General features: G+C 33.4%; 2 protein-coding genes across 4 annotated transcripts in view; one reads left to right on the top strand and one right to left on the bottom strand.

The window, feature by feature from the left end:
- LOC133197158 (bromodomain-containing protein 3-like) overlaps positions 1 to 10,981 on the bottom strand; it is a 35,359-nt gene extending 24,378 nt beyond the window's left edge. The window contains exons 1-8 of one of the 3 annotated variants that reach the window (XM_061333031.1): positions 10,614 to 10,981; positions 6,006 to 6,157; positions 4,793 to 4,883; positions 4,479 to 4,682; positions 3,626 to 3,772; positions 3,393 to 3,461; positions 2,983 to 3,282; positions 993 to 1,217 (exon numbers count right to left, since the gene is read on the bottom strand). In XM_061333031.1, coding sequence (XP_061189015.1) covers positions 993 to 1,217; positions 2,983 to 3,282; positions 3,393 to 3,461; positions 3,626 to 3,772; positions 4,479 to 4,682; positions 4,793 to 4,883; positions 6,006 to 6,040 — 1,071 coding nt within the window. In that variant the 5' untranslated portion in view covers positions 6,041 to 6,157; positions 10,614 to 10,981. The remainder of the gene's footprint in view (positions 1 to 992; positions 1,218 to 2,982; positions 3,283 to 3,392; positions 3,462 to 3,625; positions 3,773 to 4,478; positions 4,683 to 4,792; positions 4,884 to 6,005; positions 6,158 to 10,613) is intronic. The other 2 variants (XM_061333030.1, XM_061333032.1) reach the window with 2 other exon arrangements.
- A 250-nt stretch (positions 10,982 to 11,231) lies between these two features.
- LOC133197156 (WD repeat-containing protein 5-like) overlaps positions 11,232 to 25,994 on the top strand; it is a 29,025-nt gene continuing 14,262 nt past the window's right edge. The window contains exons 1-2 of the mRNA XM_061333029.1: positions 11,232 to 11,313; positions 11,646 to 11,804. Coding sequence (XP_061189013.1) covers positions 11,655 to 11,804 — 150 coding nt within the window. The 5' untranslated portion in view covers positions 11,232 to 11,313; positions 11,646 to 11,654. The remainder of the gene's footprint in view (positions 11,314 to 11,645; positions 11,805 to 25,994) is intronic.

Raw genomic sequence — 25,994 nt, 5'->3', positions numbered from 1 at the left:
TTGCACAACCCTATCTTTTTTAACAAGGTTTTCATGAGTAGGTAATAAAAACAGAGCATTGTTTCCATGGCATGAAGCAGGGATCACCAATAACTGATACCTGTGATTTCCATGGGTTTTAATGTCACCTACAGTGATTGTGACACATGACTACATCATGTATCACTGCCACACTGAGGTTGTGAATGAATGGATTTTATCATACATTATTTTTCTGTAATCATCAAATGAAAAGGAATTGGTTATTACTTTTTTTTTTTTTAAAATTATTTGAGTGTCCTTGAAAATATTATCCTCTACATCTGCTCAAGACATAATACAGAGCAAAATGCCATAGAGAATTATTTGCTCAATTCTTGGCAACACTTTTCATGAAAACCAATTTTAACAATTTCAATGCTAATATATGGGTACATACCTCTAATTATTTTTAAAAGTGGCAGGGGAAGAAAGTAGTTCACTAAAACGAAATAGTTCCTTAACTTGCAAGCAGTATTTAAAATACATTGGTCATCTGAACTAAAGATGCTTGATATATACGAAAGAGGAGAAAATTCCACATTCAAAACCATTTTCATTTTTGTGTTATCTTTGTAAGGAAAGGTATTGAATTCTTTAATATGTGGATACCCTGACTTTGGGAATTACCCAACTTAACTTTCATTTTCAGATGTTTTTGCGAACGTGTGCATTTTGACGGAAAACAAATCTGACATGCCACCTCTAGATTTTAACCAGTTAGAAAAAATTTGACGATCTTTCATTTGAGGGGTGTCCCATCCTTCAACGAAAATTAGGGTAGGAGCTGTGTGGGAAAACGTTAACATTGCCATCTATGAGAATTGTATTAGTGGACTGTACCCATATATGTGGCCTGGTAAACTACTTACTGAGAAAAAGAATAGCTTTCCATGCATTTCATTCTATTTCACTAATACTAGTGGGTGCAATCTTCAAGTACAACAGTAAGCATGCCTAAAATAAGAACATACCTTTTCACCTACCTGTTCTTCTGGAAGATCCCTCTTTGGCTTAATGATTTTCCTATTACTTTCTCTACGAACTGCTGGGATCTTTGCAGCCATTACAGGTGTGTTTACAGAGTTGATTATCTTTTTTTCTACTTTGGGACTAGGCTCATAAAGTGGATCTCCTGGAGAGGATGTCACAACTACTGGTGTAGTAGTGTCTGCTTTCCTTTTAATACCTCTCTTTGTCTAGAATCAAGATCATCTGATCAGATACATGTAAGATTTAATCAAGACAGAATTACGTTACACTTTATTAACCAAGAAAATGGATGGTCTACAAGGCCTATCTGAAGGGTAATGTAAAGATGGAGTTAAAGAACACAATCATGATAGCATAATGAATTATTTTTAATAAACAGCACATGTCTCTGATGAGACTAGCTTTCTTGTTTATACTTGCAATTACCAAGAAAAAAAAGATTTATAACATTTTTTGAGCTTTACTTTTTTTTCATTGAAAAGGATCAGAACTTCCTCCAGCAAACCTGGAGGGAAGCAATATGATGATAGTGGACAGGGTTTCACACCAACATTTTAAGGCTTCAGTCCTGCCGGACTAGTGCTTCTTTACGTTTACTAGTCCATATGCGATTATATGAGTCTTACAATAAGTTTTGTTACAATTAATTGAAATATAAATATTACAATGTACCTTTTACACTTTTTTGAAATAAACAAAGCAATTACATAAAGTGTTTTACTCCACAGATTCCTTGAAATCTCGCTATTAGGAAGTACGATCGTATTCCCGATCTTGTTCTCTTTTCTTTATACATTACATCCAAAATGTCTAACATCTTTCTTTTATGTGTCATACTAAATCATGATCGCTAAAACCTTTTTAATATCAATCAGTTGAAAAATTAAGCGCTGAATTGACTTGGATTTATTTAGCTAACTACCTGCCAAAAATCTAGAAAGCCATGCAGGGTTTTCCAGTAAAAGATGTAAAGAATAGAACATTGGTAATTTAATCATTTTGTTTTCCAGAAATTTTTATTGGTCCAATCGGACTTATTGGCCTTAGATTTTAATTGTCTGAATGAAAATGTATTTGTCTGAGACAAACGGACTAACGCTAGTGTCGAACCCTCAAGGACCTTCAGATATTCTGAGGCCTTCAGATATCCAGACACTTTAGCTACAATACATTTTTGGGGGGAATATTTATCATTATTTTTACTCATTCACAGGAATTTTGCTTTCCAAAACAAGATAGTCTTATCCTCCAACAATTTCAACTTTACTCTGTATTTTGGTTCATTTATAAATCCAAATGGTAATGGCCAGATTTCATTTTGTGCTTAGGTTAGAAAGACAGAAATTCCAATTTTGTGTCCCATCAAATATGAATTCTGTTCCATACACAGTTACTCTTGACATCAAAAAGTTACAGCAAAATGCAGTCCTTTGCTAAAGATATTTCATACAGTGGATAACTAAAGATATATTGGTTTTGTATATAGTGAACTTCTTCAAATAGGCTAAATATTAAAGCCAGGCTATAGTAGATATGTAATTATGTAGTTGGAGCTCGTTAACGTGACTCATTACGTTCGCTTAATGGACTGAAAAAAATGTCACTCAAACTCAAAAGCTTTGCTTCCTTCTACTTTCATTTTCCAGTAAGTCAACCTCTACATTTATGTTGTAAATGCCTGGATTATAATTTTGAAGAAAGTAAATACAGTTGAACTTCGGTATCTCGAATACAATGGATATGTCGAAGTGACTTGGAAGTCTAAAACACTTATTATTTATGTATTTTACCCTCGGTATCTAGAATAATCGGATAAGGAGTTCGAGATAACGAGGTTTGACTGTACCTACTACTCGGTAATTCTCCACTGTTATTAGGGAAAAACAAGACATTTATGGATGGAGAAAAAATTCATTTCTAATGGGTATACCTAAACATTACTGGTTGCAAGATAACACAATAAAAATTTACTTTGGTGGGTTGAGCTGGAGGGACTACGTTATGGTCCATCATTGCTCCTAATGTAGATGTACTACTGGCAATAGCTGTTTTGGCCTCAGGCTCTGACCCTGAAGCAGTGGTTGAGACATTTGCAGGGGATGGAGCGTTGACTTCTGAAGAGATGGGTGCAAATACTGTTGTTGATGTCAGAGAGTTTGGAGTACTTGAGGAGGCTTGCTGGACTGAAGTAGTAACAGCTGACTTTATATTGCGTGGTGTGGACACTTTGATTTTAGGAGTTTTTTTAGGAGGTGCACTTAATTCTTTTTCCTAAAATGAAAAAATTTATTCCTTAATGTCTTTTCAAATTCAAATTCCAAACAAAAATATACTGTCATGCATAAAGAAACAGCAAAAAGAAGCAATTTTTTTTTTTTTACCTCGGGTGGCATTTGTGCAACTTTCTGCAGGAAAAGCTTCTCTAACACCTGAGCCATTAGTACAATGTCCTGAAATTAAAGCAATTTATGTGCACTGGTTTCATACTAGCAGTGAATGATCTTTTTTTTAACCAATTTGTCCTATTTAACTGAAATGAACTGTACCTCTTTCTTCCCAAGCCCTTAATGGTACATTTCTACACAATGTGCAATTTGGCAATTACACAACATACCTCTTTCGGATTGTTGTAAATGTAACAATTTGTGAACATCTGATTAAAGTCTTGTATGCATTCAGTTGCTGAGTAGTAGTAGTTCGTTTCTAGTCTTTCTTTTATTGTTCCCAAATCCATTGGTTGCTTAATTATGTCATAATAATCCTGCAAAATATTGAAGTGTTTATTCCGATATGGCAGAAAAGAGGTCAATGAGCTTATTAAAATAGTTTCACAAAATGGTTTTGACATGCAGATCCTCAAATGAGATTACCTCTAAGAATGGTGCAGTTACATACACTACTATGATATGCAATGCAAAGCTTCTGCAGAAAATCAAAGTAAATCTACTTTTCCTTTCAATATGCTTGTGATGAGTATCAATTTAAAATAAACAAGAGATGTTTGTGAAACACTAACACCCCCCCCCCCCCCCCAACTGGGAATTTTTCTAAGTCCAAGGGTCATAACTGTGTCAAAAATTGCTCGATCGTACCCAAAACAGAACTTCACCTAGATGTTCTTATGATAAATCTGTAAACCAAATTTCATTTCAGTATGTGCAACCTCTGCAAAGAAAATGAATGGAAACTACAAATAATTGGAATTTTCCTTAGTCCAAGGGGCATAACTCATGTCAAAAATTGCTCCATTGGACCCCAAACAGAAGTTGACCTAGATATTCTTACGATAAATCTGTACACCAAATTTCAATTCAGTATGTGCAACCTCTGCAAAGAAAATGAACAGAAACTGTTGGTAACCGAAAGACAGCAGCAAAGCAATGTGCCCTCCCTCCTTCAAAGGGGGGGCATAGTAAATAAATAGATCTGGACACCAATTATGACAAGTCACATGGTATTTAACTTACTGGCAAATTAAGAATTTTTATGTCAACAGGCTTGTGAAAAGGCCAGGCATACTGATGTTTCCATACAGCTTTAAGAACTGTTTTCTGTAAATACTGGAGCTGATTTGTTTTGCGTCCTTTAGGGCGATCGCTTGGCTTTGACTGTTCACCAGTAGGACAAGAGGGGGATGGAGAAACATCATCGTTACCATCCGAGTCCTCATTCTGGGAATAGAGTGCTATAGATTATTCTGTAATCTTTTAACTAGAAATCAAGAATGTTTTCTTTTCAGAAGTGATAAAAATTGACAGATACCTCATTCTCAATCACTCACCATTTTGAGGGACTCTGAATCGCTGGGGAAATTATATTCATTTGTGGAATTCTGCATAACTGGACTCTGTTGCACAGAGTCGCCACTAGCCCTTCAATACATACAAAATTCAAAATTAACATACATTTAATAAATGAGAGGACTGGGAAAGTTTACAAGCATCTTGCAGAAAATCACCCATTCAAACCCAATGCCTGGAGTTAAATTTTTCTGAAGTCAGATTAAGGCCTGAAAAACAAATAAGTTTGTTTCCTGTAACCCGACTGACCCTTTCAAATTACCCTCGAGCGGATTTTTTTTTCTGCCAAATCTTCGTTTCCTCTTTGGTTTGATCAATAAGCTGATTCCATTTATTCAAAAAATATTAATTGCAGCTTTATTTGAGATATAAAATATGTCATCCTAGTCAACAGTTACCTTAAATATAAAGAGTAATCATTATTGTAATAACAATTTCCACCCACAACTTTTTGAAGTTCGTTTTCTGCCGCTAGGCAGCCATTTTGGGTGTCCACTTTAAATATAACACCTGGTTAATTCAGTCCGGGGATGTTTGACCCTATTATCTCTCAGCAAAAAAAAAAAAAAAAATTCCGACCTACCGACCCTCGATTTTTTGGGAATGTTACAGGAAACAAACATAATTTTTTTTAAGCCTAAACAAATAAAATATACAAAGTCCACGGTATTTGCCTAGCATAGCTGCATTACAAACAAGTAAAAAATTAACACAAATTTTACAGAATTTTCAAATCCTCTCTTTTATTGTAAATTATTACTGCAGATGCAAATATTCAGGACTCCCAATTGCCTCTGATATGAGCAGCTGAATGACCCAGTTTCCCATGCAAAGCTGGTAAATTTTCCTCAAGCGATGTTATCCCCCCATCCCAAAAAAACTTGGTATGATGAACAAGACGGAGAACCAAGATTACTTTTTAAGAGAAAAAAATGCTTTCACATAGATTTAAAGCTATATCATTTTATGTGCTACATCTACACTTGCTCTTATATGTCTAAAATTTACCATTAAAAATTATAAACATTCAACCTAGATCTTCCTTGCTATACCTCACCAGAAATTACCTTTTCAAATCCTGAAAATTGGCTCCCCCCCCCCCCCCTTTTCATTGATCCTCTTGATGTTTATGTTTCATAAAAAGTTGTACAAATTCAACATTGCAAGAATTTTTATCATTTAAAAAATGCATACCTTGTCATATCTGCTTGCATAGTCGTCCCAGTCATCAAAGTATATCTGGATCAAGGAACGTTCTTTTCCCTGCGGGAAACCTGAATTCCCCGCACATCCCACGCCACATTCGGTCACAACATGGCAAGATGAGAAAACAAATTGATTTCTATCTGAAAAGATAAATAAACAAGTATTTTTGTTATGTAGAATAAACACATATTTTTGTTTTGTAGAATTCCAAGTTATTGGAAATATTTTAAAGAAATACATGCTATATAAACCCTGATTTTTTATGTGAAATAAAAATGATAAAATGGTTTGAGAAACATGATGTGTAATGAAAAAATAATATTTTCCACAAAGTTTTACTAAATAAGTCATCGTAATTATAAAACAATCAAACGATCTGCAATTAAAAATTCAGTCTTTACATTAATATTGGTGAAGGATGCATAAACAGTATATAGACATGCATGTCCGCAGGAAATCATAGGCGACGAGGTGTTGCATTTTGACTACGACTGTGAATGAAAGGTTAGGTTAATATCTGTCATAACATAGTAGAGGGTTAATACCGGTTGCTTTAAAAGTATCTTTAAGTGTTGGACGTTTGCCATTCATGTCAAAAGTTATTTGTATACCAACAGCCTACCTCGTTTTCTTGACACTATTATTGTTTATCAGTCTAAAAGTAGCGACGGTGTTACGTGATGCAGGGTTCTCATTAACGCAAGAATCTGCGTCCTAGACGCAGCAAAATTACTTGGGACGCAAGGTTCTTAAAAACGATGCGTCCGCGGACTCATGATCGGACGCGTCCTCGTTAGCGAGAAAATTCGGGTGATTTCGAAAACGGGGAATTTAGATGTTAGGATTTGCCAAAGAAATATTTAATCGAAACCTTCCTGTAACTATCATAAAGTTTATCCAAGAAACAACTTTTCTTATACTTACTTCTCTTTTTTTAAAACAGGGATTGATCATAAGATATTTCATGTTTATTAGTCCATAGTCATAATAGTGTTGCATGCCAAACTCCGACAGCTGTAAACACACTGCAGCTTTTTTTTTAAAAACACTTTTGAATCTTGAGTGTTATCTACATGTAGAAACCATAATTACTGCTTGTATACACAATGCGGCTTGATTATCTCGTGAATTTCACCCAGTGCAGACGACCGACAGGATTAGTTACGCTTCATGGCACATGACACCTGTGATTGTATACAGTCAACTTCTGGATACTAATTGATTATGCAACAGTTAATTTTAGCTTTATAAACACCAAGTTATATTTATGGCAATTGATTACGCGTGCATTTTAGAATATAGCTTGAATGCATTACCAGTTTATATACTTGAATATGTTTATACTGCGTAAACAAACTGATAAAATGATAAAGATAATTTTCATTGATGTTTGGATGGAAGGATACTGCAATAATTTAGTTGGGACTCAACATAATTTTTCTGGGACGCATCAAATTTAGCTGGGACGCAACCTTCTCAGAAACCTTGAGTCCTGGGACTCAAGTTAGAAAAATCCTAGTGAGAACCCTGGTGATGCCTTAATTTAAAAAGAGACATTACTTTCCTAGCAGGAAAATAATTATAATTTGACAACTATATAACGCATTCATTTCTAATGTGTAATTTACAGTATTTTCGCAAATTTTATTGGTAAACATAATAAATTTCCAACTTTATTCTTAACTGACGCAAGTTATAGCATGTAAAACTTTAACAACTTAAAAATTGTGTTGTTTTTCCTTCTCCAACCAGCCAAGTAAAAAAGCTGCAACCCGAAATTTTTTATTGCAATTTCTGAAAATTGTTACTTTCATTTTCTAATCTTTCTGCAATATTACTTGGAGGTTGATTGAAATTTGGGATGGGTATCACCAAAACTTGTATAGCAATACCAGTGTTTTTTTTTCAGTACTTTGGGACTGGGGGCTGGGGCCCTCAGAATTGGGAATTTCAGTGTCAATTAGTCTAAATTGGGAATCTCCCAGAAAACCCAGTCACTTAAAAAGCATTGTCAAAAAGCTGTGTTTTTGTCTTTGTATTAGTTTAACAAACAATTGTTATAACAAATCAAGACTATTCTTGGTATGAATTATCTAATTACTTGCATCAAGAACAATCGTGGTATGAATTATCTAATTATGAAGAAATCCAACATGGCTGAACAACAAAACCTGCCCGAACGTCACTGAAAAACGTGCAATAAACAAACTGAATTTGATCACATATTTTGTAAGTTTTTCTTTGGGAAAACTTCCACTACATTTTGGGAAAATACAGGCATATTTTCAATTGGGACTGGGGCCAAATTTCGGCCCCAAATCAGCCCTAAAAAAATCACTGAATACATATCACGAATTTTTCCAGAAGTATCAGGATAATATTTTTTAATGCAATTTTTACTATAATTTTAAATGCATTTCCATAGTTTTTCTTATAAATTTTATTTTTATCAATATATTGCTAAAGCATGTTTGAATGCTAGGATGCCTTTGTTTTACTGTTGTACACTTCCAGTAATTGTAATGCAAAAGTTTAAACAACAAAATTAATTATTCCAACATTAACTACTATGTACTTGATAACACCATCTTAGTCTCCATATCACAATATAAATCCTGTTTCCTGCCTATAATGACATCATCCTTTGTTATTCTGGGATTCCCCCTCAGGCTCAACCCCCCTGTAGGGGACGAACCCAAACACCCTTCTGCGTTTTTAATGCCCCCTGCTATTTTCAATTCTTTGGAACAACCCCGACGTTGCATTACTAATCACAAAAATTATGGGTGTCCAATTTCATTGGTTCATCAGCATATAATATTCAAGATACAAAAAATATTTATCAAAAGGTATATTACCAGAACCATTGTAAAACTTACTGAATACATCCAAACACATATAACCATATAGCACACATTAATTTCCAGTCCAATTTATCAATCATTACATCTACAATATATCTCAATATTTTGCAACATTTAAAATAAAATATTGCAACATATCACAATATGGTTATCCCTCTTTAAGGCTATCAACTCTTCTTAAAAAAGACAACATAATTCTCTTAAGGCTATTCAAGGGATCATACAACAAAACAGCTGAGCATTTTTTATGAAACTTCCTGCTTCAAGCAATTCCAAAGCTATAGATAACACATTCTTTGCGGAACACATATTTGTTCACAGAACTTGCTCCTTTGCTAGGTTTGCATGACACATAAATTCCCATGAAATTATCCATTACAATGTCTAAATCTTGACTCTATTTCTGCTTTAGTTCCAACCAAAATAAAGCAATTTCAGTTTAAAAACAATGGAGCTTAAGTCTAAAAGTTGTTAAATATTGATTTATCTACTGGTTACTACTTCCTTGTCAAATTAAATTGCCAATTGTTTTTCAAATATCAATTTCTTTAATGTCCAATTTTGAAGATGCCTCGCAATTATATCAGAATTTTTTTCCTGTGCCAACAGGTGCTGCTTAATTTTTAAGATGAAAAATTCCTAATGCAACTTCCAATAAACAGGTCACAATGACACTGTACATAATTGACGACTGTAAAACCATGAGAGCACCAGATACTGATTTGCAAAGCAATGAATACTTGTTTATTCTTTAAAACATTGATTAGTAGTTTCATTTAAAATAAATGTCCTTTTTATATGAGATGAAAGTCACCTTTTGTTTTACTTCAAAGCTATTTTTCAAAATTAAATGTGTATCACTGTATGGGGTACTATACCAAATGGTAAGTAGGGAAGGGGGGACACCCTACAGAACTGGTGTACCATTATCAACTTAAGTTCCATTCAATAAAATGTACACTAACAAAGAACCACAAAGTTGAATGTACAACTTTCATCACCTGCGAACTTTCAAGTACAAACTAACTTTGATCTAAAGAAATCTTCCTTCGTAAAAAATGTTTATACAAGCATCACCCACATCATCCTTGAAGTTAAAATATGCTGAAGACCTACCACTTCAAGTTGGATTAAGATTATAGGATCATTTTCATACAAAATTCTACAACAATTTCTATGACCATGATGACATGCTTTAAGAAACGCTGAATTTAAAGAAACATGGCAATTTTCAGGTGACACTGACTCACTTGAAGCCATTTTGTTCACGTGCTTCCGGATACATACATAATGGCGCTTTTCCATGGAAGCGTCCTTTAGGAGTTTACAATCGGACCATCCAGTGTAATGATAATAAACAAGTCCTTGTAAACAATGGAAAACACAATAGGAAAATTAGACAATTTCCACGTCCATTTTCATTACTTTGAGTTCAAAGTCTAGGCACCAAAGACGTAGTACCGAAATTCGATCTACTTATTAACCGACGCGGTGAACAACAAGTACTTTTCTAATCGCCTAATACAACTTAAAAGAAGCAGTAAAACATCTACATTAAAACCATTCATATACTGCATTAACCAAGCGCCAAATGAACAGCTATAAACGATGCAAATCCGATGCAATTTGTGTTCGTCGCTGTCGCTACAATGGCGGACATAAAAGTTGTTTATTTTCCCCAACTTTGTAGACATTTTATAATGCTCGTTGACCCTCTTAACAAAAAATTTACATTAAGTACCCTGAACTGCAGATAGATGTGTACTGCTGAACCTGTTGCAATGTCGGATGGTTCTTCAGGTCCATTCTATCCACATGATTCAGTAGGGCATCTTTATATTCATCTCATTCATGAACGACCATCTCGGTCAAATGAAATGCTTATATACCTTCTCTACGAAATCGAAGATTTTGATTGGTCAATTTGTGTCACATGACTTTAAGAAGAATTAAAATAAGACCATTTCTTGAATTCCCTTTGTATATTTCATTCCAATAACATTCATACACGACAAGTAAACTTATCAAGAAGTTTACAAAGTAATTTTTAGCAAGTAAGCCATCTACAAGGCAACATTTTGACTAGACGTCAGGAACACAAATGATTCCCTGCGTACGTTGATCAAGGGATTGAAAACTGATTGGCCACTTCAGTCATGTGATCTTGTGATTGCGAAAAGGACATATTTATTTTTGATGAAATGCCAAATCAACTTTGAAAAAAATATTTTTATATTTAAAAAACAAACATTGAGCGATAAAATATGATAACTAGAAAAAAAGAAGGAAAAAATAAAAGCTTATTAAATTATGCGCCGAATTTAGAAATGACGCATGCGCAAAGCAAATGTATACACATGGGCCGGGGAGAACCAACTTTTAAGCTCATAAAATTCATTTTTCAAAGACTTTAGACCCATAAGAAGTCAAAGGTTTGTGATATAGCTGTTAAATTATCTGCAACAGCTTAGTGATTTTTATATATGTACATATGGGGTTTCCATTTTGGCCAATGTCGACTATGTAGAACTTATAGCTTTCCTGATTTCCTCTGTTCTCTATTGACATTAAAATATTTCCTATAAACACAGAAAGTAGAGATCTGTGAAGGAAGCTTAGAAATCGTAACACAGGTGCTAGAAATTGTAACACGGAGAAACTTTTGCTGCGAGTTTTTACCTTCAAGTTGAAGCTATAGTTTACTTCTCTGTCAATTTCCCATTTAGTACTAACCGGCCAGCATTAATAAATAGTGATTTTTCAGATTTTAAAGATGTCTGCTGATAGTGGTGCAAAACCCCCAGAAGCCACAGAGACAAAACCTGTATTGACCCCCACAACCACCACCCCTGCCAGCACAGTGACCACAACACAGAGTTCTACCTTATCAGTCACCACCCCAAAGTCCAGCTCACAACCTCTGGTAGAGTGTTAGCATGTTAGATCTATATCAATCCAATAACTAGAATGTGGCACTTTACCAGGTCTGGGCGGCCTCCGTTTTTGGAGGATAGCTAAATTCAATATGGCGGCCAAAATTTTTACCATATATGGAAACCCCGTTGCATTGTGGGATAGTTTATCCTCCGATTTCAGAGGATAACACAGGTAATTTCAAACACCTCGTGCCTACCTTTAATCAAAAAGTGCAAGCACCAGAGTACATGCAAATAAAAGTTCAAACATTGAACTATCGATTGTATGTGGCGATTTGAGATTCTATGTCTAGATATTTTGCAATTTATTTTCAAAGTTAGCACTTTTTGCGCTCCATTATTACTGAATATTTCTTGTTATTTTGTTTTATTTTTTATGATTTTTCTCTATTTATACAAATAAAAGAGGACTTTAATATTTCTTTTATATTTTCTTTTAATTCAAAAAAAGGAAACACAAAATGAAACGCATTTTAAGCGTATTTAAAACGCAAAATATACTCTGCCTTATAATTTAAGCAAATAAAAGTATAAATGGATTGAATGAATAATTATAAAAATAAATAAATAATTTGAATAGCATAAGTAAATAAGATAAATAATTTGACATGTTTACTAGGAAATTAACATATATTCATACAGCCATGTGTATACATAAACAAATAAAATATTAAAAGTGATGTGCTAAAGAATTATTAAATGAAAGAAATAATACATGATTAAACTTAATTTTTCAAAAAAAATTGTTCATCAAAATTTCTAAACTGCTTATCACATAATTACAGTACTGGAAAATCAGCGTGGTTATAATTAACCCCAGTCGCAGGCAGGTGAAAGCAATATTTGTTTTCCAAGCTGTATACCGAATAACTGATTGACGGCAATTACAAAAATATAGATATATTGATTTAATATCTGGAATTATCCATCATCATAGGAAATTGTACCTTTTATTATGTTCCCCAAACGAAGTTTGGGAACATATTGTTTTTACTCTGTTTCTTATTATTATTAAGTCTTCCGTTCACAACGGAAGACTTATAGTGATTGTATTGTTTCTTTTTATTATTATTATTATTATTCCTCCCAAATTTTGTGAGCGCGATTACTCAGAGATGGTTGGATAGATTTTCACAATTTTTCACATGATAGTAGGCTGATATATGAAGTTTATATAAAATTCCGTTTTTTGAAAAATTCACTTCCGGTCCGAAGTTACGGCCGAATTTCCAATTTTTAAATGGACTTTTGTCCGGAATTTTTCTCGTAAACGGTTTGAGGTAAAGATGTGAAATTTACAGGGATATTAGATCATGACATTTTCTTTGTTTCGAAGTTGTTTTCGTGTGTTTCCGGTACTTCCTGTCCGAACCGGAAGTGAACTTGTGTTTGGTCAATTTTCAACTTTTTTGTTTTTTAATATTTTTTCAAGATATTATTATGTATAACAGAGGTTATTCTACAAATACTAAATATATAATTTGTTTTGAAATCAGATTCCACATTTTGCAGATTTTCGGTACCCTCATTTTCCCTATTTGCCTAGTGTGTAGACAATGGGCAAAGAAAGATAACTCTGACTTGTAAGTGAGAATAGAACTTTCGAGATAAAGGCGGAAATAGTATCGATGACGTCTGAGACATATACACTCTTCATATCAAAATATTTAGACGTTCTATATTCACTCTTCAAAATTTAAGAGTACGTTGGTTACCGCTTCCAGTGCATGTAAAGTTTGAAGTTGCCAGTGTAGTGTAAGTCTGTATTGACAGTTAATTGATTTACACATGAATATATCTAAAAAAAAATTAATATATATGCTAGGTAGCTAATTCAAGTAAATATATTATAAGCACTGAATATACATTTATAGTGATGGACAGGCATGCAGTTTTATCTATTTCGTATATTAAGTTCAGAATACGATAGTTATAAGCCTTCTATAATGCAGACGATTTATTATTCTCTATGATTTGAATGCGAAATTATCCCGATTTCCAAGTTTTACTTTCGATATTAAAAAATATTACATACATTCAAAAAAGGAATTAAGCGATAGAAAATTGTAATACAGTACTGTTTTAAAGCCTTTATAAATAAATTGATATCTGCCACTGAAAAGAAAGAAAATCAATCTATATATTAGATTTGGTTTGATAAAAGGTTAAGTTATTTATGACACATGATCTATACTCTATATACCCAAGGAATTATAAAAGATGTGAAAAGGCGATTCTTGGTTTCTTGTGAAATACTCAAAGAGTTAAAGAGTGTGTGAAATAATGATAAAAATGATAAAAAAAATTGTACAGGTCTGTTAATATGTGGGATAAGTATATCTGAATGAACACAATTTTATGCAATGATATATAATCATGTACATGCAACTGACGTCCGTACTTTTCCTTATAATTCATAAAATATAAAATTATCTAATTCCTTTGAAGCCCCCCCCCCCCCCTTTCTTGATTAATATTTGGAGACGTTCGTGCAGCTAGGCATTTGAATTATATATTTGTTTTAGATTTAAATCTGGAACATGTGAATAACATTACCATTTACATGTATACAGAATTTCATATTCTATAATTATGAAATGTTCAATTTACATGTCTGAGAGAGAGAGAGAGAGAGAGGAGAGATTCCCTCTTAATCCCGATCCAGACCAAAAATTAGTTCTATATCGGTCACACCCATTCTTTATTAGATGTTTTCTGATTTCATAGTCAGTCATGGTCACATCCTGTATATTTTTCAGCTTAAAAAGTATCACATGAAGTGCACGTGTGTTGACCTGTCAATCAAAATCACTTGACGCTGTATGCACTGCAATTAAGTAGCCCGAGTTCGAAATGATCTTGAAGTATGATCTTTAAGTAAATTTGATGCAATAAACTTGTGAAAGAATAGAATAAAATAAAAAAATAAAATATCTCGGTATTATGAACTTCGATTGTGGGACGTGGAGACCGGTCCTTTGGATGAGATCGTATAAATCGAGGTCCCTTGTCGCAGAAGGTGCTGGCATAAAAAAGATTCCTCACTGCTCAATTGCGATAAGTGCCAAAGTATAGGACAAAAATTTGCAGTCTCCACCGGCGAGTGGTGGCATCTCCATGTGAGTGAAAAATTCTGGAGAGAGACGTTAAACAACATACGTATAATCAATCAATCAATCGATTGCTGAAGAATTACTGTAATTGAATAATCTGTCTTATAGGTATGCTGTCAAATCTTGATATTATAACTTTACAAAACTCAGTGACTTTACGTTTAATGTGATACTAACTTAATTCATTATATTTTTTATAACACCATCACAATTATGCCAAAACATATACACAGTGAAGTTTATGATAGTACGGTGTTCGTTCGTCTGTTTGTTTGTCTTAGAAATGATTGCAAACAATTTTTTTTAAAAATTGCAAATGAAATACATATATCTCTTATAGGTGCAAAATGTATTATACAAGATTGATAATGAAAATCAAAGTACCTTAAGTACTGAAAGGACTTTTTTCCAGTTATTCTTTTCTTTCACAGTAAATATGATATGTATGTTTTTTACACAGAAAAAAGCAAATTCTTACAGATTTAGAAGAACGGAAGACTTTTTTGTTGCCATGGCAACAAGAGTCTAGTTATTATTAAGTCTTCCGTTCACAACGGAAGACTTATAGTGATTGTATTGTTTCTTTTTATTATTAAGTCTTCCGTTCACAACGGAAGACTTATAGTGATTGTATTGTTTCTTTTTATTATTATTATTATTATTATTATTCCTCCCAAATTTTGTGAGCGCGATTACTCAGAGATGGTTGGATAGATTTTCACAATTTTTCACATGATAGTAGGCTGATATATGAAGTTTATATAAAATTCCGTTTTTTGAAAAATTCACTTCCGGTCCGAAGTTACGGCCGAATTTCCACTTTTTAAATGGACTTTTGTCCGGAATTTTTCTGGGAAACGGTTTGAGGTAAAGATGTGAAATTTACAGGAGTATTAGATCATGACATTCTCTTTGTTTCGAAGTTGTTTTCGTGTGTTTCCGGTACTTCCTGTCCGAACCGGAAGTGAACTTGTGTTTGGTCAATTTTCAACTTTTTTGTTTTTTAATATTTTTTCAAGATATTATTATGTATAACAGAGGTTATTCTACAAATATTAAATATATAATTTGTTTTGAAATCAGATTCCACATTTTGCAGATTTTCGGTACCCTCATTTTCCCTATTTACCTAGTGTGTAGACAATGGGCAAAGAAAGATAACTCTGACTTGTAAGTGAGAATAGAACTTTCGAGATAAAGGCGGAAATAGTATCGATGACGTAAGAGACATATACACTCTCCATATCAAAATATTTAGACGTTCCATATTCACTCTTCTAAATATAAGAGTACGTTGGTTACCACTTCCAATGCATGTATAGTTTAAAGTTGCCAGTGTAGTGTAAGTCTGTATTGACAGTTAATTTATTTACACATGAATATATCTAAAAAAAAAAATTAATATATATGCTAGGTACCTAATTCAAGTAAATATATTATAAGCACTGAGTATACATTTATAGTGATGGACAGGAATGCAGTTTTATTTATCTCGTATAGTAAGTTCAGAATACGATAGTTATAAGCCTTCTATAATGCAGACGATTTATTATTCTCTATGATTTGAATGCGAAATTATCCCGATTTCCGAGTTTTATTTTCGATATTAAAAAAAATATTACATACACTCAAAAAGGAATTGAGCGATAGAAAATTGTAATACAGTACTGTTTTAAAGCCTTTATAAATAAATTGATATCTGCCACTTAAAAGAAAGAAAATCAATCTGTAGATTAGATTTTGTTATTACATGTAAATTTGATAAAAAGTTAAATTATTTATGACACATGATCTATATTCTATATACCCAAGGAATTATAAAAGTTGTGAAAAGACGATTCTTGGGCATGGATTCTTGTGAAATACTCAAAGAGTTAAAAAAAATATGTGAAAACGCGATTCTGTGTGAAATAATGGTACGCTATATGTTTCTTTTGAAAAAAAAAACCATGATAAAAAAATTGCACAGGTCTGTTGATATGTGAGATAAGTATACCTGAATGAACACAATTTTATGCAATGATATATAATTATGTACATGCAACTGACGTCCGTACTTTTCCTTATAATTCATAAAACATAAAACTATCTAATCCCTTTGAAGACTCCCCCCCCCCCCCACCCCCACCCCACCCCCGTCTTGATTAATATTTGGAGACGTTCGTGCAGCTAGGCATTTGAATTATATATTCGTTTTAGATTTAAATCTGTAACATGTGAATATAATTACCATTTACATGTATACAGAATTTCATATTCTATAATGGTAGATTTGTCATTATGAAATGTTCAATTTACGTCTGAGAGAGAGAGGGGGGAGAGAGAGAGATTCCCTCTTAATCCCGATCCTCCTATCCATTTACACAGAGCAAAAATTAGTTCTATATCGGTCACACCCATTCTTAATTAAATGTTTTCTGATTTCATAGTCAGTCATGGTCACATCCTGTATATTTTTCAGCTTAAAAAGTATCACACGAAGTGCACCTGTGTTGACCTGTCAATCAAAATCACTTGACGCTGTATGCACTGCAATTACGTAGCCTGAGTTCGAAATGATCTTGAAGTATGATCTTAAGTAAATCTGATGCAACAAACTTGTGAAAAAATAGAATAAAATAAAAAATAAAATATCTCGGTATTATGAACTTCGATTGTGGGACGTGGAGACCGGTCCTTTGGATGAGATCGTATAAATCGAGGTCCCTTTTTGCAGAAGGTGCTGGCATAAAAAAGATTCCCCTCTGCTCAATTGCGATAAGTGCCAAAGTATGGGACAAAAATTTGCAGTCTCCACCGGCGAGTGGTGGCGTCTCCATGTGAGTGAAAAATTCTGGAGGGGGACGTTAAACAACATACGTATAATCAATCAATCGATTGCTGAAGAATTACTGTAATTGAATAATCTGTCTTATAGGTCTGCTGTCAAATCTTGATATTATAACTTTACAAAACTCAGATACTTTAGGTTAATGTGATACTAACTTAATTCATTATATTTTTTTATAACACCATACACAATTATGCCAAAACATACACACTGTGAAGTTTATGATAGTACGGTGTTCGTCTGTTTGTTTGTCTTAGAAATGATTGCAAACAATTTTTTTTTTAATTGCTAATGATATATTACGTATATCTCTTATAGGTGCCAAATGCATTATACAAGATTGATAATGAAAATCAAAGTACCTTAAGTACTGAAAGGACTTTTTTTCCAGTTATTTTTTTCTTTCACAGTAAATATGATATGTATGTTTTTTACACAGAAAAAAGCAAATTCTTACAGATTTAGAAGAACGGAAGACTTTTTTGTTGCCATGGCAACAAGAGTCTAGTTATTATTATTATTATTATTCCTCCCAAATTTTGTGAGCGCGATTACTCAGAGATGGTTGGATAGATTTTCACAATTTTTCACATGATAGTAGGCTGATATATGAAGTTTATATAAAATTCCGTTTTTTGAAAAATTCACTTCCGGTCCAAAGTTACGGCCGAATTTCCAATTTTTAAATGGACTTTTGTCCGGAATTTTTCTCGAAAACGGTTTGAGGTAAAGATGTGAAATTTACAGGAGTATTAGATCATGACATTCTCTTTGTTTCGAAGTAGTTTTCGTGTGTTTCCGGTACTTCCTGTCCGAACCGGAAGTGAATTTGTGTTTGGTCAATTTTCAACTTTTTTGTTTTTTAATATTTTTTCAAGATATTATTATGTATAACAGAGGTTATTCTACAAATACTAAATATATAATTTGTTTTGAAATCAGATTCCACATTTTGCAGATTTTCGGTACCGTCATTTTTCCTATTTACCAAGTGTGTAAACAATGGGCAAAGAAAGATAACTCTGACTTGTAAGTGAGAATAGAACTTTCGAGATAAAGGCGGAAATAGTATCGATGACGTCTGAGACATATACACTCTCCATATCAAAATATTTAGACGTTCCATATTTACTCTTCTAAATGTAAGACTACGTTGGTTACCGCTTCCAGTGCATGTATAGTTTAAAGTTGCCAGTGTAGTGTAAGTCTGTATTGACAGTTAATTGATTTACACATGAATATATCTAAAAAAAAAATAATATATATGCCAGGTACCTAATTCAAGTAAATATATGATAAGCACTGAATATACATTTATAGTGATGGACAGGCATGCAATTTTATCTATCTCGTATAGTAAGTTCAGAATACGATAGTTATAAGCCTTCTATAATGCAGACGATTTATTATTCTCTATGATTTGATTGCGAAATTATCCCGATTTCCGAGTTTTATTTTCGATATTAAAAAATATTACATACACTCTAAAAGGAATTAAGCGATAGAAAATTGTAATACAGTACTGTTTTAAAGCCTTTATAAATAAATTGATATCTGCCACTTAAAAGAAAGAAAATCAATCTATAGATTAGATTTGGTTATTACATGTATATTTGATAAAAAGTTAAATTATTTATGACACATGATCTATACTCTATATACCCAAGGAATTATAAAAGATGTGAAAAGACGATTCTTGGATTCTCGTGAAATACTCAAAGAGTTAAAAAAAATATGTGAAAACGCGATTCTGTGTGAAATAATGGTACGCTATATGTTTCTTTTGAAAAAAAAACATGAAAAAAAAATTGCACAGGTCTGTTGATATGTGGGATAAGTATACCTGAAAGAACACAATTTTATGCAATGATATATAATTATGTTCATGCAACTGACGTCCGTACTTTTCCTTATAATTCATAAAACATAAAACTATCTAATTCCTTTTAAGCCCCCCCCCCTCCCCCCGTCTTGATTAATATTTGGAGACATTCGTGCAGCTAGGCATTTGAATTATATATTCGTTTTAGATTTAAATCTGGAACATGTGAATATAATTACCATTTACATGTATACAGAATTTCATATTCTATAATGGTAGATTTGTCATTATGAAATGTTCAATTTACGTCTGAGAGAGAGAGAGAGGGGGGGAGAGAGAGATTCCCTCTTGATCCTCCTATCCATTTACATAGACCAAAAATTAGTTCTATATCGGTCACACCTATTCTTTATTAAATGTTTTCAGATTTCATAGTCAGTCATGGTCACATCCTGTATATTTTTCAGCTTAAAAAGTATCACACGAAGTGCACGTGTGTTGACCTGTCAATCAAAATCACTTGACGCTGCATGCACTGCAATTAAGTAGCCTGAGTTCGAAATGATCTTGAAGTATGATCTTTAAGTAAATCTGATGCAACAAACTTGTGAAAAAATAGAATAAAATAAAAAATAAAATATCTCGGTATTATGAACTTCGATTGTGGGACGTGGAGACCGGTCCTTTGGATGATATTGTATAAATCGAGGTCCCTTGTCGCAGAAGGTGCTGGCATAAAAAAGATTCCCCAATGCTCAATTGCGATAAGTGCCAAAGTATAGGACAAAAATTTGCAGTCTCCACCGGCGAGTGGTGGCGTCTCCATGTGAGTGAAAAATTCTGGAGAGGGACGTTAAACAACATACGTATAATCAATCAATCAATCAATCGATTGCTGAAGAATTACTGTAATTGAATAATCTGTCTTATAGGTATGATGTCAAATCTTGATATTATAACTTTACAAGACTCAGTGACTTTACGTTTAATGTGATACTAACTTAATTCATTATATTTTTTATAACACCAACACAATTATGCTAAAAGATACACACAGTGAAGTTTATGATAGTACGGTGTTCGTTCGTCTGTTTGTTTGTCTTAGAAATGTTTGCAAACAATTTTTTTTAATTGCTAATGATATACGTATATCTCTTATAGGTGCCAAATGTATACAAGATTGATAATGAAAATCAAAGTACCTTATGTACTGAAAGGACTTTTTACCAGTTATTTTTTTCTTTCACAGTAGATATGATATGTATGTTTTTTACACAGAAAAAAAGCAAATTCTTACAGATTTAGAAGAACGGAAGACTTTTTTGTTGCCATGGCAACAAGAGTCTAGTTAAGGTCTTCCGTCTTCACGGAAGACCTTATAGTGATTCTACTGTTTCTTATTATTATTATTATTATTATTATTATTATTCTTTTTTTTGACAAAATTTTGTGCACGCGATTTCTCGAAAAGTATTCAGTCGTTTTCAATGAAACTTTCAGGAAAAATTAGTCATTGTATGAACTTTGTTCATCACAAGGAAAATTTGGAAAATTCCATTTTGGTTCCAAGTTACGGGCAATTTCCTGATTTTAAAATGAAGTTTTGTCGCCCCTTTTTCTCAAGAATGGCTAAAGATATGAACTGGAGACTTATTGGAGAGCATAGAACGTGACTTCTAAATTTGCAGAATCGCATTTTCGTTCGTCGTCGGCACTTCCGGTCGTTTACGGAAGTGATCAAAGAAATCGTAAAATTTCAACTTTCTTTTTTTAAATCAATACTTACATCACATTATTGCATCTCTTTTGTAGTTTCGAAATATGTTGGTCCCACCGGAAACAAAAACGTCAACTTCCGGTTATAAGAGAAAAACTACATAATTTGAGTATTTTTCTTTCCCATTAATATCCTTTGTAGATAAAGTATTTGAAATGAATTTTAAATATGTTATTTAGACTGCAAATATCTAGAGTAACCTCAAATATCTTTGTAAAATTCACTTCCGGTCGCGTGTTTTCCTGTCCTCAAAATGAGAAGTTGTCTGAGCAAGATCTCGGAAACGGTGAGAGATTAAGACACCAAACTTATATGAGCAACAGACCTTAAGATGTAAGTAAAACCACTTGGGTTCAGAGCGTCAGCCGTCACTTCCGGTCGTCACAGGAAGTGATCAAAGAAATCGAAAATTTCAACAATTCTTTTTTTAATTAAAAATTGCATCACTTTATTGCATCTTTTTCTCAGATTCGAAAGATGTTGGTCCCACCGGAAATAAAAACGACAACTTCCGGTTATAAGAGAAAAACTACATAATTTGAGTATTTTTCTTTCCCATTAATATCTTCTGTAGATAAAGTATTTGAAATGAATTTTAAATATGTTATTCAGACTAAAAATGTCTAGAGTAACATCAAATATCTTTGTAAAATTCACTTCCGGTCGCGTGTTTTCCTGTCCTCAAAATGAGAAGTTGTGTGAGCAAGATCTCAGAAACGGTAAGAGATTAAGACACCAAACTTTTATGAACAACAGACCTTAAGATGTAGGCAAAACCATTTGGGTTAAGAGCGTCAGTCGTCACTTCTGGTCGTCACAGGAAGTGATCAAAGAAAACGAAAATTTCAACTTTTCTTTTTTTAATTATAAATTCCATCACTTTATTGCATCTTTTTCGTAGATTCGAAAGATGTTCGTCCCACCGGAAACAAATACGACAACTTCCGGTTAGAAGAGAAAAACTAAATAATTTGAGTTTTTTAATTTCCAGTAAATATTCTATATATATAAAGTATTTGAAATGAATTTTAAATGTGCTATTCAGAGTGCAAATGTCTAGAGTAATCTTAATTATTTTTTCAAAAATTCACTTCCGGTCGCGTGTTTTCCTGTCCTCAAAATGAGAAGTTGTCTGAGCGAGATCTCAAAAACAGGTAAAAGATTAAAACACCAAAATTTTAAGAGTAATGGACGTTGAGGGGTAGGTGAAACCATTTGGGTTAAACGCGTCAGTCGTCACTTCCGCTTGTCACAGGAAGTGATCAAAGATTACAAAAATTTTAACTTTTCTTTTTAAAATTAAAACTTACATGACTTTATTGCATCTCTTTTGCTGTTTTGAAATATGTTAGATTCCACCGGAAACAAAAACGTCAACTTCCGGTTTTAGGAGATAAACTACGTTATTCTTATATTTAACTTTCTCATAAATATCCCGTATCAATGAAGTACCTGAAATGATTTCATGCATGTTGTAGATACTGCAAATGTCTAGAGACCAGTCAGAGATTTTTATAAAATTCACTTCCGGTTGTGTGTTTACCTGTTCTCAGAATTAGAATTTAGTCCCACAATATTGTTCGGCAACAGTAAACGACTGAGGACTAAAACTTTCAGGACTGATATTCAGTCATCAGTTTATTTAAATCGTGAGAAAATCTTGCATCACCGTTACTTCCGGTCGTGAAAGGAAGTGATGTAAGAAAGTGAATGGTTAATGGTTAGCACGTTGGATTTTCATGCTAACGATTAGGGTTAAATCTCCAGAGTGTCTGAATTTCTTTTATCACTTTTTCAGCTTGACTTTTCTTTTTTATTTTCAGAATCACACGGAAGACCTCTCATTGCTCGCAATGAGTTTCTAGTTGTTATTCTTATTTTTCCTCCCATATTTTGTGCACGCGTTTTCTCAAAAACTATTCAGTGGTTTTCAGTGATTTTTTCAGGGATAATGGACATTATTATGATCTTTGTGCATTTGAGGAGAAAATTCGAAAAATCTCTTTCGGTTCCAAGTAATGGCCAATTTTCTGATTTTGAATTGGATTTTTGTCTTTCTATCTCCTCTAGAACGGCTAAAGATATGAACGTGAGACATGTCAAAGATGATAGAGCATGACTTGTAGATGTTCTGACCAATTTTTTGTGTGTCGTCGATGCTTCCGGTCACCACCGGAAGCGAATTTCACAAATGGATTTTTTCAACTTTTTTGTTTTTCATTATTTTTCTTTGATATTATTATGGTTAATAGAAACACTTCCAAAAATACTTAATATATAGTTTGTTTTAAATTTGATAAATTCAAACTCTAGATATTTGCATTTTAAAATTTGAAGCGGGGTCAAAATGGCGGCCGTCTCCGTAAACTCCGACGAGCTGGTCGTAGTTTACGGAGACAGCCGAACGTCTTGTTGAACGAAACAAGCATAAGGACCGATGAAATGTACAGGAATTATTGGATTTGGCTGATTTTGGAAATGGATAATAGGTCTTTGAAAACATAAATACTGTGACCTCCAAATGCAATAAAATTAGTAATTTGTACGGTACATAGAATATTATATATGATGATGGAAACCATTCAATGGAACAAACATTTTAAAGAAAAGAGCGAAGATTTGCTCGTGACCTTTGGCGCGAAATAATGTATTATAACACCCCTCCCTTTTCATATAGACAAATGGTCTGATACAGAAGAGCAGATAAAGATAACATGGACGTGAAATACATGTATATGGAATTGCATGGAATAAAAAGTTGAATATATATGTATAAGGAATAAAAGAAGTAAACAGTATCATCAGTTCATCAGTAATAGTTTATTTATTCTGCTGACAGTTATTGTTTATTAAACTCAATTAACGAATTCCGATGTTAATCTGCTTGCACAAAATTTGGCTAGCTAGTTCGCATTCTATAAAAAATTTATCCTCCTTGACGCTTGTTACTTCAAGCATTGATACAAAGTAAAAATCGATGATGAATGGTAAAATTGCGCTGGTGTAGTAGTTTCCATATTGAATTTCAAAGCAAGCGATCTGGGTTTATTCCGAATTATGTCTGAATTTTCTTTCTCATTTTACCTTTCACGGTAGCTTACATGGTAGAGCGCTTGCTCCGTGATCGGAAGGTCGTGAGTTCGAATCTCGGCCGCAACAGACCTAAGTCGATAAAAAATAGGTAGCAACTGTGCCTTCGCCATGCGCTCGGCACTTTGAAGTGAAAGTTGCGGGTCCTTCGGATGAGACCTTAAAAACCGAGGTCCTGTGTCACGGCAGGCGTTGGCACGATAAAGATCCCTCACTGCTCAATGGCCCTGAGTGCCGAGTAAAGGTCAAAATTTGAAGCCCTTCACCGGTGTATGGTGACGTCTCTATATGAGTGAAAAATTCTCGAATGGGACGTAAAACAACATACAATCAATCAATCAATCTCTCATTTCTTAGTTTTAATTTATGTTTTCATCTTTAGAAACGATATTGAGTGTTTTCTTCTTTGTGAATTCTGCGTTATTCTCATTTTTTAAAAGAAATCTTAAATATCCTTGCATTTTGAAAGACCCATGTAATATTTTAGGTGTCTTTACTACGAGCATATATAAATATAATTTTACATGCAAAGAATATCACATTGTAAGTTGTCTGAGCAAGATCTCAAACACGGTAAGAGATTAAGACACCAAACTTATATGAGCAACAGACCTTAAGATGTAGACAAAACCATTCGAGTTCAGAGCGTCAGCCGTCTCTTCCGGTCGTCACAGGAAGTGATCAAAGAAATCGAAAATTTCAACTTTTCTTTTTCTAATTAAAAATTACATCACTTTATTGTATCTTTTTCGCAGATTCGAAAGATGCTGGTCCCACCGGAAACAAAAACGACAACTTCCGGTTATAAGAGAAAAACTAAATAATTTGAATATTTTACGTTCCCATAAATATTCTTTATAGATGAAGTATTTAAAATGAATTTTGAATATGTTATTCAGAGTGCAAATGTCTAGTGTAACCTTAAATAGCTTCCAAAAATTCACTTCCGGTCGCGTGTTTTTCTGTCCTCAAAATGAGAAATTTTCTTGAGCGAGATCTTAAAAGCAGGTAAAATATTAAAAGACCAAACTTTTATGAGTAATAGACCTTGAGGAGTAGGCGAAACCATTTGGGTTAAACGAGTCAGTCGTCACTTCCGCTTGTCACAGGAAGTGATCAAAGAAATCACATTGGATTTTCACACTGACGATCAGGGTTAAATCTCCAGCGTCTGAATTTCTTTTATCACTTTTTCAGCTTGAATTTTCGTTTTTATTTTCAGAATCGAACGGAAGACCTCTCATTGCTCGCAATGAGTTTCTAGTTATTATTATTTTTCTTCCTGGGTACTTTTTTGTCCGTGAGTGATCTCCGAAACTATACATCCGATTGAGTTGAAACCTTTTTAGGGTTAATAGGAATGTTATGTAGATTTGCGGAACGAAGGTCATTTTGAGCGCACGTGCATGCACGTGCGTGCGCGTGCAATGAGTAAAATGACCAATATACTTGATTTGGCCATAACTTTCATGTCTTTGGATGAAATACTTTGATACTCAGAATATAAGGATATATTAATAGTGTAGACAAGATGACATGGTCAGA

This window comes from Saccostrea echinata, unplaced genomic scaffold (genome assembly GCF_033153115.1).
Source record: "Saccostrea echinata isolate AGI-Se365-2 ecotype Australia unplaced genomic scaffold, CSIRO_AGI_Sech_v1 ptg000030l, whole genome shotgun sequence".
NCBI lineage: Eukaryota > Metazoa > Mollusca > Bivalvia > Ostreida > Ostreidae > Saccostrea > Saccostrea echinata.
Note: the sequence above shows the minus strand (reverse complement) of the source record. Positions and strands in the feature narration are given on the sequence as shown.